Genomic DNA, 16,589 nt, shown 5'->3' on the forward strand with positions numbered 1-16,589 from the left:
CTGTACAGCACAAGGTTGTTTTATATATCATATGAACAGCATCTAACCAATTGCTTGTTGCTGACATGCCATTAAAAACAAACAACCAATTAACCAGCTGAAGGATATTTTTTCCCCTCTCAATGTCAAATGGCAAGCATTTAAGAATAAATTTGTAATGTCTGTTTGTCATGGAAAAAAGTCCTCTGCTCATTTGAGGCCGCAGCGAATGGTTGATTTGCTTCTACAGTGTCCGTCTGAGCCTTTGTAGTGTGCCGCCTTCATTTAGATGATGATTTGTTCTGAGGCTGGCCAGGCTGGAGGTAAACCCTGAAGCTTTTTGAATCTGAAAGGTAATTTTCCTTTACTAGTGTCCCTTGTGGGGTTCATTATTTCTCCAGCCACCGCTAATGAGGATGCTGTGGGCTTTAGAAGCTCATCAGAACCAATGTGTGGAACGCTATTACTTAGCAACAGTATGTATTACTTGGTAACCAGCTTGTATTATTTAGCGTTTGTACACTCCGGTGGGAGTTTTTGTTATTTGGAGATGCCATTATAACACTGACATAAAACAGGCTTTCTAATTTTTGTGGATTTGTAATGTCACAAAAAATAATTAGATGCTTTGAAATCACACCCTATCTTAAATGATTGTAGAAATATAAAAGTTTTAATATAAAGAAATATAAATTTTGTTTATTTTAAGATTAAGAAATATAAAATTTTGTTTAACCAAATGGTCAAGAACAGATATCAAGTTTTCTTTATTAAGGTTTCCATCTTGATAACATTTTAAAATAGCTCCTCCAGCATGGTCTATAAAATTAAATTATAGAGATAAATATGTTTTCATCCAATGTTCAAATTGAAAGTGGTACTGTATGTATGGTCATGTCCAAGGATAATTCAAGCTAAAAAGTGTTTCATTAAATTTCATTGTTTCAATTAAATTTCAATAAAACTTAAATTCCTAAGTTTCAGTTGAAATTACAAATTTTGGAATGTTTGTCATTTCACTTCAAATTCGGGAAATGTATTTGAATTTTAAAGTCAACTATGAATAGTGGTCGAATGTGGCAGTGGTGTTCCCCGTGTCTTTTAAACAAAGCACAACACTTATATTTGTAAATTTCATTGTATATTTATTTGCTGTAATTTTAGTTTTATAAAACCACATTTATCACTTTCACACAAAACAAAAATATAGAGCAACCATTTGAAAAATGAAAATAAATTCCCCTCACACACCTTTATGTAGGCCTAATTATCAAAAAAAATAACTTGACACTGACTTTTAAATTGCTTTATGTCTGTCTATATTTAATTTTACCATGAAACTGATCATGTAACTTCATTCCTGTATATTTTATGAATATGCTTTATCAGCTCATATGTACTTGTTTGTGCATGTATAGCTTTAGAGCGTGTTCTTACATTTTTAGAAGTGTATATATGTCCATTGGGAGATGGTCATTTAGATTTTTCTTATAGAGGTATATCAGTTTTCACACTCTCACTTTCAACTTCTATTGCTGTTCTACTCAAAAAAAGAATTTACTCATCATCTCCCTGCCGTTCCCATGGCAACAAGGATGAAAAAGTGTTCAAGAAACCTGTCCCCGAACACTGCAAAGAAAAAGGAAAAATTACACAAATGTAAAGAAGAGCAATTGTATGCTTGTACAATAATAGCCATCTGGAACAACCATGTAATACAGTCCCTGCACCCTGCTAAGCTGCTTTAATATATTTTCAGATGATGGAGCTTACATTTACAAAATCATAGCTTTAATGCACAGAAGCTATGCTATCCTCTGACAAAGGATGTTTTCTTTGAAAGCCCTATTGAAAAGTCTTTTCAGCAGTGTTACTGCACAGACTTTTCAATAGGGCTTTCAAAGAAAACAACTAAAACTGAAACAACCACTACACAGATTCATGTTTAATACTGTAAAGCTGCTTTGAAACAATCTGCATTGTAAAAATCTCTATATAAATAATGGTGACTTGACTACATTGACCTTGAATCACCACATATTCAAACAGATTTTTTAAGAAATTACACAGAATTGCAAAAACTCTTTCAACTGTTGTACCAAATTTAAGTTATCCAGTTCTCTTCAACAGGGGCGAGTGAACATGCTGTCCAGGGGGCCCAGAAACCATAGCAGCGCCCCTGCTCTTTACATGTAGTGCAGTGTTAATACTTTTTGTGAGAAAATATCCATTTAGACGACAGTACATTTTAATCAAGTTGCAGGAATGTGGGCGTGAGTGAAATCATAATTATGTGGCTTGTTGTTTGTCATATTTATAGAATCTGAAATCATGAGTACTCCTGTGGATATTTCATTTGTCTATCTCTCGGTTTATTTTCACAAAATATTAAGCGAGTGGATTTAATGTTGTGGCTGATTGGTGTAGCAGATTGATTACTTAACAGATTACCTAATTTGTACCTTTTGTTCTATCTGCCAAGGTGTTATTTTTGCCTAAAGGGGTCATAGGATGCCCATTTTCCACAAGTTGATATGATTCTTTAGGGTCTGAATGAAAAGTCTGTAAAATAATTTGGTTAAAATTTCTCAATGGTAGTGTAAAAAACACCTTTTCTACCCTGTTAAAAACAGCTCTTTTCAGAGCAAGCCGTTTTGTAGCATTTTCCTTGAAATGTTAATGAGCTCTGCTGACCCGCCCCTCTCTTCTGAGCCGCTCTCTGAGAGACTGTTTACTTCAGCTGCATTCATCCTGAAACTTGCTAATTAGCAAATTATTAGGAAAGGCGATTTGCAAAGAGTCGTTAAAAACACCTTACAATCACTTGTTCTGTAGGTGAAGCTGGATCATGAATGATTCACGCGAAGATTTGGGTAGATCGGGCGCATTTTCTTCAAAAACAAACCTAATCCACTGCATCTTCAGCGGCTCAGATGTCAGGAGTAAATGACGACTGCTATGTTCATTATTACATCCAACAACAAAACACCTCAATCACTTAAGCCGGGCTCACACTATAGGATTTTTGGCTGGATTTTGCTGTCGCGGACAGATTTCCACATTTTGCGACAAAACCCCCGGATCGTGACCAAACCTTGTTGTGGTCGCCGAAGCTCGTTAAGTATGTGCAGGTCAGCAACTTGATCCGAATCTGTCTCAAGCTATCACAGACGCAAAGATATTTTCAAACCTGTTTTATATAATCGCCACGTGATCTCGTAACGTGAGCAACACAGTGACAAGTGGAACTAATCCAGCCAATCACAGTGCAGATGGCATAAACACTCATTATCATTATCATTCAGCTTCATAAGCAGAAACGAAAAGCCAAAAATTAATCAAATCAACTAACTAGAAATTAATTTTAAAAATGCATAATTTTGTCTAAATAATAACAAGTTTCATTGTACTGTTTAATTACCCCCAACTCTTTTTGCAGTAGGCTACTGACAGTCCACATCTTCCAAACCATTGTTTCATAACAAATACTAATAAATAAATACTTTCTGACAGCCTCAGGGTGGGTCTTAGTGAAATAATAATAATAATGGTGCTTAATGTTCTCCAGCCAGAATGACATTGATCTTCGCATATCTACATATATTGTATGCATTTGTTTATGAATTGGCAAGGAGTCATGTCAGTAGCTAATGACAACAAAGCAATATTTATTATATATTAATATTAAGCAATATGGAGGTGATTTCAAGACTTTATGCTTGAGTGTGTCCTATGGAATGTTCGTAGCACTATGTACTGCATCTCAAATTTTAACATTTAGCTGCTACAAATTAAAGTTGTTTTGAGATCTACAATTTACTCCTAAACTCTGTAAATATCGAAGTATAGTACCTAAGTTTAAATGTTGTACCTTTATTAAAGTGATTTTTATTTTTTAATCTTTTAAATCAGTTGTACAAAAATACAAAGTACCTCAGCAGGTCATGTAGGATTTTACCATTACAAATAGAAATGTTGCTAACAACTGGGTTTTAGAGGCACAGCGGTAAATTGACTTTATTTATGGGTCATAGACAAGCTGCAATACAAATGTATGCAAAATTACTGGGAAATATTAACAAATATTTCCAAAATGATGATCACTGAAGGGCTTTGAAGAGGAAAAACACTTTTGTCAGTAAAGCACTGTACTTGTCACTTTCCGCTGCTTCTCATGGAGGAAATGTGTTGCAAGGTTGAATTCAGTCTGTTTATTTCACAGATTTAAAATTAGAGCTCTAATACATGATGTAGCAGGATACATTAACAACAGTATTGTTGCGAACAGCTGTGTGTTATTCTGTGACAGATGGTTTTCTCTGAGAAAGGATGATGTCTTTAATGTCTCTGGTGAGACTGTGAAGCTCTTTCTGAAGGCCCTCCACATCATCAGAAACAGCAGGGCCGTCTTGGGCTCCCTCTCCCAGACTGCTCTTCTTCTCCAGGCCATGACCCTGCACTACCAGCTGCTTGACCACCAGACTCTGGTACTGAGACAACAGCTTGTGCTGCTCCTGAAACACACGCAGACAAATGCATAGCTCATGTGTTTTTGTAGATTTGTCATGGTGCCACATGATACAGAATTGTAATGGTTTTGTTTAATTATAAATTGCATTTTCAATTAAAAAACAGAGTGCTATACAACCTATGCACAAGCATATATGACCCTGGAGCACAAAACCAGTCATAAGCAGCACGGGTATATTTGTAGAAACAGCCAACAATACATTGTATAGGTCAAAATGATTCAAAATCATTTATTTAATGCCAAAAATCATTAGTATATAAATTTCCTACCATAAATATACCAAAACGTAATTTTTGATAAGTAATATGCATTGCTAAGCACTTCATTTGGATAATTTTAAAAGGCAATTTTTTTATATATATATATATTTTTTTTTTTTGCATCCTCAGGTTCCAGATTTTCAAATAGTATCTCAGTCAAATATTGTCCTATTCTAACAAACCATACATCAAAGGAAGCTTATTCAGATGATGTATAAATCTCAATTTAAAAAAACTGAGCCATTTTTACTGGTTTTGTGGTCCAGGGTCACATATGGCATTTTAGTATTTATATTTATAATTGTTTGTCCCCTGTTTTTCCCATAAAGTGTGTGCAATGCCTCTGACTAAGCAAAAATCTTTTGTATAATAGTTATTTGTATATTTCAGTTATTATTTTTTATTTTTTTTGCACAGCTGGATTTTAATGTAGGTTTAGGGCACAACTGGTTACCTCAGGGATCTTGCTTTGCAAGAAGCCGATGATATGCGGCACACAGCGTCCAGGTGCATGCAGCATGCAGTGTGTGAAGTTCTGGAAGAGCAAGACACTGGTCAGATGCAGCACAAGCGCAGGGTCTTCTGTATCCCTCAACTGCTCCGACAGAGCCTGGCGGTGCACAAAAAGAGCCTGCCTGCAAACACACACACACACACACACACACACACACACCAACCATAAGTAAATTTTGTTAGGCTATGTCTGCATTTGCTTCTAAATAGCTATAGTTATAAATGAACTATATGATCACATGATGTGCCTCTTTGAATTCTACATCATTGATTCTGTTACTTTCCTGTTTAATAGTGTAAAGCTGCTATAAAAGCACTATAAAAAGAGTGACTTAACATGGATGCTTTGTACATTGTCTCTGTCTGCGGCCAAAAAAGCTAAGGTTTGTATAAAGTATGTTATCAAACATATAGACATGGTACAATTACACTGTCTACATGACACAACACACGACAACAGAACCCATTATAATCAGTGGTGCTGTTGCTGTTTTGGAGAACTGAATGTTCTGCACTGCAAATAATTGTGCTGATTAAAAAAAAATTATATGGGTCGACCTTGAGCTAACATGTTAACTTTAGACTTCTTTAAAGCAATGCAATGCCTATGACTGAATAATAATAAAAAAAAAAAAAGACATTTGATTCCTAAAGAAGAAGAGACACTTCAGTGATCAATCCCAGTGCAGTGCTGGGGAATGAAGTGGTTATACCTTTCTCTTTTCTTGTCACCTTTCTTCAGAAGCAGCCCACACTCTTCTGCACTCGTCTCCAAACATGACAAAAAGTCTTCAATGGCCTGCAAGTGATAAAAAAAAAAGCTCTGCTACTTTGCTTTTCCAAACAGTAAAATGTAATGGAATATGTAGTATTTTTCACATTTTCTCCATTAATTTTTGGAAAAATCTGCGGAATTCTCTAGAATGGATTTAAACATGATGACACTCGATTTTTTTATTTATAACTGAATGCATTATCAAATGACTTTAAACATTGATATAAACATGCAGTGAGCAGGAGATGTGTAGAACTGTGTAAAAGTCAGGCGTTTGAACTGAAATTTGAGCAGCTCATGTTGCGTCATCAAACACACCTTTCCATTGAGACTGTTGTGTAGCTTCATCAGAGGAGCTTTAACTTCATCCGAGAGCTTCGCCAGAATCTTCAGCCTGATCTGCAACACAGTAACAAACAGACACAGCACTTGTGTAAAAGAGAGAGGCATAGATAAAAATCTGTGGTTTTTCCACATTTAAATTTGATTATAATAATTTTTTTTTTCAGCCAATTATAACTGTAAGCTGCTTCTCCTGGAGACTCAGAGAGAGTTGATGTCTATGGCCTCGTCTCTCAGGAGGTCACAGTGTTGATGAGCTTCTTCTCACGCTGCAGTCCTGCTCAGATCTGATCCAAACTTCTTCCTCCACTAACACAAAGCTATACGCATCGCAAATGCTGATTTTTACCCATTTTTATTGTGTGTCTGGGGTTCAGTTCAACCAAATTTACTAATAACAACGTGGAAGCAGAATGGTCCATTCATAGCTTCTTCATTGGTTAATTCGCAAATTGCATCTTAATTCAGTCTGTTACAATTTTGTATGTTTATACACTGCTTCTGATATAATTTCTAGATCAGTCCGTCAAATTCTCACAACCCAATAACCCAACAACCCAAACAACACATTGATTTACCAGCAGGCAGGAGCAGCACAGGGGTGGGAGCAGAAGTTAACTGTGCTGTGAAAGCTGTTTTTGGAATAGCAGAAGGTTGTACCTCACTGGTGATGGCAGTCGAGCTGTCCGAGGTCATATGCTCAACTGCCACAAAGCTCAGCAGCACATTGGTCGCATCCGTACATACGGTCTTCAAAACATGCTTGGCAATGGTAGCCTGCGTCTCATCTGGTGTGTACAGAAAAAAAAAGCACAAAAGTTTGCGGAGGACAGACACTTCTGTAAATTGTGTACGCTTGATGACTGAACCACTATAAAAAGTATGCAATGTTTTCTCTATAGAACAACTGAGATGGACACAAACAAACCTGAGAAGAGTTTGGTTCCTTTCTCAAAGAGGCGGATGTTGTTGTACAAGTTGTTGATCTCTTCCTGAAGATCCTTCATGTTTTTCTTCCGACTCCCTCCTGCTCCGGCTGAACTTGTGGACATGAAAGCTGCACTGACCACTTCCTGGTACATTTTGCTCAATGGCCTGGCAAAAAAAAAAAAAAAAAAAAGGTTTAAAACAACAAACTCAAGGTCTGTTCACACCAAAACGAATGTTCTGTATGAAAATAAATTGGTGAGATAAAGATTTGAATTTGAATGAACAGCTGTTAAAGGTGCTGTATGTGTTGACACCAAGTGGTTGAACTAGGTATTGCAGTCCAAATTCACAATTTTGGAGAGGGTTTTTTTTCACCCAGCCTCTCCTCCTCAGACTTGAGGCACACGCAGGTTGCCAGATTGATGACACCAACAGGAACAAGTGCACATGATGATGAATGAAATGAAATACACTGTGTTTTCTGCCAACTGGCAACCCGGGTGAACTGGTAGTTGGCGGGTTTCACAAACCAAAACAGAGACCTACATTCCGGCCCGGAACGCACATTTTCAAAGGAGAATAACTGACTGTAGCATTGTTTTTCAGATAAACAAGTAAGTTAACTTAGCATGGTTCTTAAATATCATACATACATACAGCACCTTTAATGATTAATCTGCTCAGACCAACACTAACAAGATACCATTAATGGAGCATTTTGTTTTTTTTTTTTTTAAATGGAGAGACGGTCTTTCAATTCCAATCCAATCAATGTGTACACTTTTTTTTTAAACTTTATCATAAACACTTGATGCTTGTAAAAATGCCTTTTTTTTGGTCTCCATATGCTTGAATATCACGGTTTGAACCTTTGTATCTGCTCCGCTAGTTCCTGCAGCATCTCCTCAGAGCTGTCACACACTTTCTCCCCCAGCACCTCCATGATCTCCTCCACCGAGAGGAAGGCCAAGTCTCCTTGCTTATTTCGGCCTGTAAGGTCACAAATTAAAACAGGAACTATATAGCTGTTTCCTACTACCATTATACATTTCACCAGAAAGGCTTTACAGAGGTAAAACTTGTTAACAGTAGTTAAGAAATAGCTAGCATGAATTAAAAATAAACAATTCTTCAACACAAAGCAAGGTTAGTAAAGCTTGCAAATTTCTATATACACAAAAACTATTTTAATAAGTTAACTAATGCAAATATAAACAGACATCAGTATGATAAATCAGCATGTTTATATGCTGTTTTAAAAATAAGCAGGAACTAATAAATGCGAGGTTTATACCCTGAGAGGTGTGTGTCGTCTCCTCATCACTGTCTTCCTCCCTCCTGCCCTTCTTTTTTGCTTTGCGAATTCGGATCTCTCGGGCATTTCCGCCTCCACTTCCTTTCACGCTTCCGCTGCCCTCTGAGGAACATACAAAGCCAACAGCAGGCAATCAACAACAATATCTACTACAAGAATTAAAAACTACTGCAAGTTATGAAAATTACAGAAAGTGATGTGTAATACCTGAGCTCAAACCTTTTCCTCCCTGTGTTGTTGCCCTGGCTAGCTACTAGCTTTTAGTTTGCATCACAGCCATTAACTGTGAATGGCGTCTCTCTATTGCTAAGCTGTGTTAGATGGTATTGCAGAGAGAAAAACATTTGCATATGACCCTGAGTGTAATGTTTTCTTCCCGGAGGAGAGTTAATTTTGTGTTTATTTGCTCTGCATGTGGTCAATTTAATACACGAGCATACAGACGGTTACAACGCTAAGAGCAGGCGTGGACGAAAAGCCACACTAAACCTCCAATTCTGATTTCACAGAGGCCTTAAAAATGAATTAATCGCATTCTCTGAAATAAACTTTACCTGTAGCCTTCTTCCGGCGTTCGTCTCGTTTGTCTTTCTTTGAAGAGGCTGAAGACTCCAACAAAACAGACGCTTGTTTGACATCATCCTCCGTTATCAGGAACACTGGGTTATTCTTCACTTCCTGTTGTTGAAGCAGAGAAGTTAAACACATCCAGTGACAATCACCTTCAAATGTTTTAGTCTAGAATTATGCTAGTTCTTGCTGGAAACAACGCTTTCAAGCCAGTGTGTTCACCAAAAATGTGCTGATGTCAGTTATCTGTTCATCCATTAGTATTTTTGATTTGATTTACATATTTCATTTCTAGTTTTTATTTTAGTTTAATGTTGAGTAATTCTGTTCAGTGCTTTTGTCATTTTATTATTACTAAACGGTTTGATTTAATTCTTAAAAACTTTTAGATGTAGTTTTTATTTATTTTTATATCGTATTTTAATGCTTCAACTTTTTCAAGTTAGTTGCCAAGGCAACAATTCTAAGTTTTTTCAAATAACATGTTTTAGAAAATTTAAATTTTTGGGTATCCCACTTACTTACTTTAAAACCAGGAATTTAAATTACTCACTTATATTGTGTAATATTAATGTTAATTTAAGCTCTTACCACATAGACATTTATGGATGATTCTCCAAAACCAGCAAACTTGAACTTTTGTGGCTAGTGCACTTGATTTTTCATGAATAAATGTTTTTGGACTTGAACATTAAAATGTGAAAACAAGCAATTCTGTCATTTTAATATGATGTGTGCAGGTACTCCAGGTGTGTAGTGTACAGAAGAAGCTTGCATACCTTCTGTGCTTTCTGCTGCATGATATCATCAAACAAAGCAATGCAACCTGTGATGAACTTTTCGCTGACCACACAAGTGGAGAGAAGCCTTGCACTGGACTGCACATTCATGCCCCTCAGCACTTCATTCAACAGAATTCCTACATCCTCCTCAGACAGACTGCTTGGGATCATTGGCTAAACAAGAAATTAACACAACATTTATGGAGGTATTTTCCATTTTAAAAAATTATAAAAATACGAATAAATGTTGCCTGACTGTACCTGTAGGTCGACCCAAGTGGCTGAGTTGATAGTCTCCTCCACTGAGGCCTCCAACTGATCTATGATGGCTCTGCCAACACATGCAGATTTGAGAAAAAGCAGTTTGCTAGACTTAAACCGCCTCTTTATGTAGTTGACAGGATCAGGTATCCCCAAACGGGTCAGCGCCTCAATCTCTGCAGGAAAAAAGACACAACCGGACTGAGAAGAGCTTTACAGGACTGTACTTGGATTAATATGAATTCAAGCCCAGAACTAGCGTAGTGTCATCAGTTTTTCTGGGTCCCTAATTTCCAGAGAAGGAAGACTGAACATTTTAAATGCATAAGCTAAATATACTATCATTTCAAATAGACACACCTAAATATCCATTCTGTTTGAGAAAGGACTCAACCCAAGAGCTCTGGGCTTTGGAGTAGATGTCAGGAATGTAGATGGCTTTATCCTGCCTGCCTCCAACCACGGAGCCCTTCAAACGGCCGCTTTTAACCAGCTCTTCAAGCACCGCTGATAAACAAGAAAGAGCAAACAAGCAGTCTACATGCAGAATGCTCAAATAAGAAACGGCTGTGTAAAACGGCAAACTGCAATACTCACAGTACATCAGATTCTCCTGAAAACCATAGAGATTCAGCAAGTTGTTGATCTGTGTAGGCCTAGGGATGGAAATCACAACTGTTAAAAAACTACAGAGAATTAATCTTTAAAGACAAAAGAGACTATAAGGAAAAGATAAGACATAAACATATGTATTCCATTGACAAATACGAGAAATCAGCAATCTAATGTGCATTGGTTTAACACAATTACACGGTTAGTTAACCTAAAATTTACCCTCATTTTAAAATGTATTTCATGTGTACTATGACTGAGTGCTGGTCAGTGGTGTATGAGAATAAAAGCTTAAATTAAATCTGTTAATCAAACTGATTACTTTTCATGATCACTTAACAAACATTTTGAATTGAATTTATATTAAATGAACAGAAATAAATCACTCATCATTAAAAAAAAATACATTTTTTAAATATGTCTAAAAATATTTCTAAAAGATTTATGGGTCTGGAATGAGTCATTTTCATTTTTGGTTAAACTACCACTTTAATCAACGGGCTGATAACAGCACATTATTTTTATAACTTTGTAAATTACAGTACACCTCTTGTTATATATTTTCCATCATCTATCCCGTGAGACAGGGGGTGGAGTTACTTACCTTGTGATGGCACTGAACAGACCGCATATGCAAGCTTTGTGTCTGGAGAGGAAGGCTTGTGTGAAGATCACTCCTCTGTTGTACTGATCAATCTGACCCTGGATCACTCTGCCCAGCCTCGAGTTCAGCTCCTAGCAGAGTGTTAAACTTTCCATTAAACTGTCCAAAAATGCAGTCAAAAGACCATTTCATTACAAATGGAATAGAAATATGTGTGTTGCTCATATAATGTTCCAGTATTTTTTTTTAAATCCTTTTTTAACCATACACTACCATTTAGAAGTTTGGGGTCAGTATCTTTTTTTTATTTTTATTTTTTTATAAATGAATACTTTTATTCAACAAGGATGTGATAAATTAATAAAAAAAAAAGTAATAGTAAAGACTTATATTGTTAAAAAGAAAATTCTATTTTGATTAAACACTGTTCAAAAGTTTTTATTTATCAATAAATCCCGAAAAAAGCATCACAGAACCCCCCCCCCCCAAATTTTTTTTAATTTTTTAATATTTGTGTTAGTTTGCATGCACGTGAGCCTATAATCAAACAAAATGTTTATATTTATGTTTGTATATGATACAGTTTTATAAATTTCCCCAAACTTCCAAATAATTCCCATAAATTCCTTGTAAGTTTCAAACTTGGAATATTTCAAAAATTCCGGAAATTTACATTCCCTTTGCAACTCTACTCAGGACCAACAAGGGACTCATGAACAACTATCACAAAATCAGGTCAGATTTTTATTAATTCTGTTATTATTTTGTCTTGCGGGGTTTATGTGAACATCTGTTATGTGAAATAGCTTATTCAGGACAGTACTAAATAAAAAATACAATTCAATTTTCATGATCCCTCTTATTTTGTTTCAATTATTAACATTCTGCACATTCTGCAAGGGGTGTGTAAACTTATGAGAACAACTGTGTATGCAGAGATATGCAAACAGACACACCACAGTTTGACAATTACTGTAACTGCAATGCAAGCAGGTTTCCACAAACCGCTGAAAGACTGTTTCTTATAAACACGCATTCTCACAAGAAGAATCACAAAACCTCACGCAGACTGGACTAACCTCCGTTAGAAAATCTCCTGGTAGATCATACGTTTTGCAAAGCTCTGCGATGTTCACCTGTCCAGCCTCCTGGAGTTTATCATTCACCTCCTCAGCAAGCCGATCTAAGTATGATTCACAAGAGAAGAAGCATTAAAGAAGAAGTTTATAACTGCATGACACATAAGCCACCTACAAAGTTTTACTAACATACTGACAGAACTGAAGAGCATTTTCACTAGTTTTCCCAAGTAACTATTCTACAAGTAACACTCTTAAGAACATGTATTCGTTTTTCACTCACTCGTCAATCAGTTGACCCAGAATGAGCTGTGTGCCTTTGTCTGATTTAGCGATTTCATTTGCTCTGCTCTCCACATGCACCAAATCGACATTGATGATCTGCGACAAACATTAAAGAATAATTAAAGGAATAGTTCACCCAAAAATGAAAATTTGTTCACCATCAGGACATGATGTTGATGTTCTTTCATCCGAACAGATTTAAAGAAATTTTGCATTGCATCAATGGATCCTCTGAAGTGAATGGGTGCCGTCAGAATGAGAGTCCAAACAGCTGATAAAAACATCACAATAATCCACACCACTCCAGTCCAGCAGTTAACATCTGGTGAAGCCAAAAGCTGTGTGTTTGAATTAATTAAACTCATCACTAAGATATTTTTAACTTCAAAACCCTTGCCTCAAGCTAAAATACCAGTCCCTTATCCAAAATATTGATTCTTTCCAGTGAAAAAGTTTGTCCAAATCAGGAGGGAAATATGCACCAATCAAGCAATGATTACAAGCAAAAACTGTACTAAACAATATGTTCATGGATTTCGAAGTGCGAGTACAAAAAGGGATGGACTTTTTCACTGAAGAAATCATTGATAAGGATGATGGACTGGAGTGGTGTGGATTATTGTGATGTTTTTATCAGCCGTTAGGACTCTCATTCTGACGGCACCCATTCACTGCAGAGCATCCCTCTGCCCTTCTTCATCAGATGTATATAAAAACTATAAAATGTTTATATGTTATATATCAAACCAACCTTTTGTAGATCCACAACATTAATCCTCCCTAAAATATAAAGCAAAACATTAGATTCAAGCAGTCGTGTTACTCAAAGCGACATACAGTACACTTATTAAAGTCAAATAATTCAATCATTCTACTAACCTCGGTGCATATCCAGCTCATCGCGCACTTCTCGGTTGATCTGTGCAGGAGTCACATACTCTTTCCCATCCAGAGTGTGAACCACATCTAACTTCTTATCCTCCACCAGCTTGGCCACGATCTCGATGCAGTTCCTCTCGGACAACCTGAGTTCAACACACAGAGACACAATCTGCAGTTCACAAAACATATTCTGAGGTCAAATCATACATGACAAGCAGCTACTTTCACAAATCAATAGTGCTATTTCTGGTTTCACTCAAAGCAATAGGGAATTTCTTGTAATGGCTCTCCCTTTTATTAACCATTTCATCAACCCTATTACGCCTATTCTATCAGGTTTAAATTTGTAAGACCTTAAAACATGATCAAAACTTTGCATCTTCCACTTGTCTATTCATTGATATTTAATATCTTTCTAAAAATGACCACCTTCACATGTTTTTTTTTTTCTTTTCTTTTTTTGGTTTTTGATTTTTTCTTTAATGGTTTTATAATGTAAGCATAAGAGTACCTTTTATATAGCTATGAATACTGAAGCAAATTAGGTTTACTTGATTATCCACATTTTTTTTTTTAAAGAAAAATCATGCTAGAATGTATCACTCAACATGCTTTTTGAGGAATGTTTATTTGTACATCTGTCAATCATCATTGTATTGCATTATTAAAGTCATATTACAGGCGATAAAGAGTGACAACAGATGTTAATATGCATTATAATAGTCTGCTAAAGTTTTACAATTATCTCACTGATTTATTTTATAAACTACCAGAAATGCATTTTACTTTTTGTCCATAAAAACAACAACATCTGCACAAATTTGCATATTTTTACTCGAAATACTAAATGATTTCCGTACTGTAACGTTACTGTACAGGCTACAACGTGCTTGACACTGTATGACAGTCCAAAGAACATCACTGTGCATCATGACACGGCCCCAAAACGTGAAGTTACAACAAAAGTGTTTGGTAAAGGATAGAAATGATCAGTTCTGACGCGGTATACTCTTATGATGTTTGTAGATTCCGATGACGATGACGTGTTATTGCGCGACCATTAATGTCGCATGAAACTGAGCCATCCGTTTTCTGATATTTTGTGGATCAAGACTCTTGTCAGTTTGTAAATTCTTGTTCGGGATATACTGCTTCAAGACATAAGAAACCAAGGGGCGGGATGAAGCGCAAAAGCAATTATAAAAACAACAACAACACGGTTTTTACCTTTGGATAGTATCTGCAAACTGAGCTCTCTGAAAGTCCGCAGCTAGACGCCGGATTTCCTCCCAGTCTGCCGCCATGATTCCACTTAACTACAGAACTAGTGTTCTCGTCTTACTAAAGCATTTAATTAATTCTTGATTTTCACATCGGTTCTAAACTTCTTCGAGAAAAGACACGTCAGTCTCCTGTAAACGTCAGACGGAAACGCACGAGGGACAAAATCCGCGTCACCCTGCGTCAGGACCGGACGCATGCACGGTCAAAATACACATTAAACATAAAAAAGTCGCTTTTACTTATTTAATAAAATGTTTATTTTTGTTAATTGACTTATTAAACAATATAGCCTTTATATATAAATATATCATAATTATTGTAAATAAAGCAATTGTGCACGCAATTGTAAATAATATTATTTATCATGTTGACAGTACAGTAAATTTGAAATTTTCTACCTAATTAACTTACCAGTGGCCATATGCAAAAATATAAATAAATACATTCTTGCAAACCAGGAGACTCCTGTCACCATTTTCTTCAGTTCTTCAGCCTTTTTCAGGACAAAGGCGTATATTTCACTTTGTTATAATTCTACTATTGCAAGAGCATTTAAGTAATTATTATTAAATCATTAATTAATATTTCATATAGGCCTACTTCTATATTTTTCAAATGGTTCAAATGTTCAAGAAAATTAGTTTGACGTCACACATTATTTAGCGAAACCCCTGCAGTGCCGCTGTGGACCCCTAGGTGTCACCGAAGCCCTTCTGAACACTACTGGACATTTATTTGTGTTCAAGTCATTATTTCACCTTGCTAGCTTTAAGCACTTTCTTAAAATAGTTTCTACATGTTGTGGATGTTTCTAATGTTAGGCATGAATGAAAACAACAATCCCACTAAAGACAGAATTTGTCCTGTTCAGTCAACAATAATCTGTCTCAAAATAATTTGCAATCGTAAGTTTAACATTTAAAACATAAACAATGTGGTTTTTACTGGATAATATAAAATAAAAGCCTCATTTTACTTTGCTTTGCATAACACTCGTTTTCAACATTATAGAAGGAATGGCTTCAGAATACAGAAAATAATTAATATAATGACAATAAATGTAATCAAACATAAAGGACTGTGAAAATGTGTGCTTTTATCTGTTTTTAAGTGTGTAAAATTAATTTATAAACTTTTCTTGTGTAAGACACAGCTTTGTATTTATGATCATAACTAAACAAATGTCATCAGTGTTCCTACTTAGAAAGAAAGAAAGAAAGAAAGGGTGCCTGTGTTTTAAACATGTTCTCATCTAAGCAGATATCACTGCAAGTCAAAAAAAAAAAAAAAAAAAAAAAAATTATATATGACCTGACAAAAATAAATAAAATGTTAGTTTCTGCTTTTTTTAAGCTTAGTAAAGCACAAAAAAATTCAAATCACTCTATGAAAGTTCTCTTAGACTCTTGTGGTGTTGTGAATTTTTTTTTTTTTTTGTTTAGATGTTTTTTAGATATATCTGTATTGCACAATTAAAGCACATTAGTTTGAATATTAGTGCAAGGTGGAGAGAGCAAAGTACAAAGAGCCACGAAGAACAGTACTGTGTTGCTAAATTATTCACGAGGCAAATGATTTCCATCAA

The 16,589-nt window shown here is 35.8% G+C and overlaps 1 protein-coding gene across 1 annotated transcript; it reads right to left on the bottom strand.

The window, feature by feature from the left end:
- Window positions 1–3,969: 3,969 nt before the first annotated feature.
- ufl1 (UFM1-specific ligase 1) lies at window positions 3,970–15,173 on the bottom strand. Its single transcript, XM_042746224.1, has 19 exons — window positions 14,948–15,173; window positions 13,718–13,863; window positions 13,590–13,618; window positions 12,837–12,934; window positions 12,554–12,668; window positions 11,475–11,605; window positions 10,856–10,914; window positions 10,619–10,765; window positions 10,259–10,434; window positions 9,995–10,171; window positions 9,200–9,323; window positions 8,625–8,747; window positions 8,200–8,320; window positions 7,329–7,495; window positions 7,061–7,188; window positions 6,377–6,457; window positions 5,997–6,082; window positions 5,225–5,405; window positions 3,970–4,493 (listed from the first exon to the last, which is right to left on the bottom strand). Exons 1-19 carry the CDS (start codon window positions 15,022–15,024, stop codon window positions 4,275–4,277), a joined length of 2,385 nt encoding a protein of 794 aa, XP_042602158.1. The 5' UTR covers window positions 15,025–15,173; the 3' UTR covers window positions 3,970–4,274.
- Between the last annotated feature and the right edge of the window lie 1,416 nt (window positions 15,174–16,589).

Source organism: Cyprinus carpio, chromosome B20 (genome assembly GCF_018340385.1).
Source record: "Cyprinus carpio isolate SPL01 chromosome B20, ASM1834038v1, whole genome shotgun sequence".
NCBI lineage: Eukaryota > Metazoa > Chordata > Actinopteri > Cypriniformes > Cyprinidae > Cyprinus > Cyprinus carpio.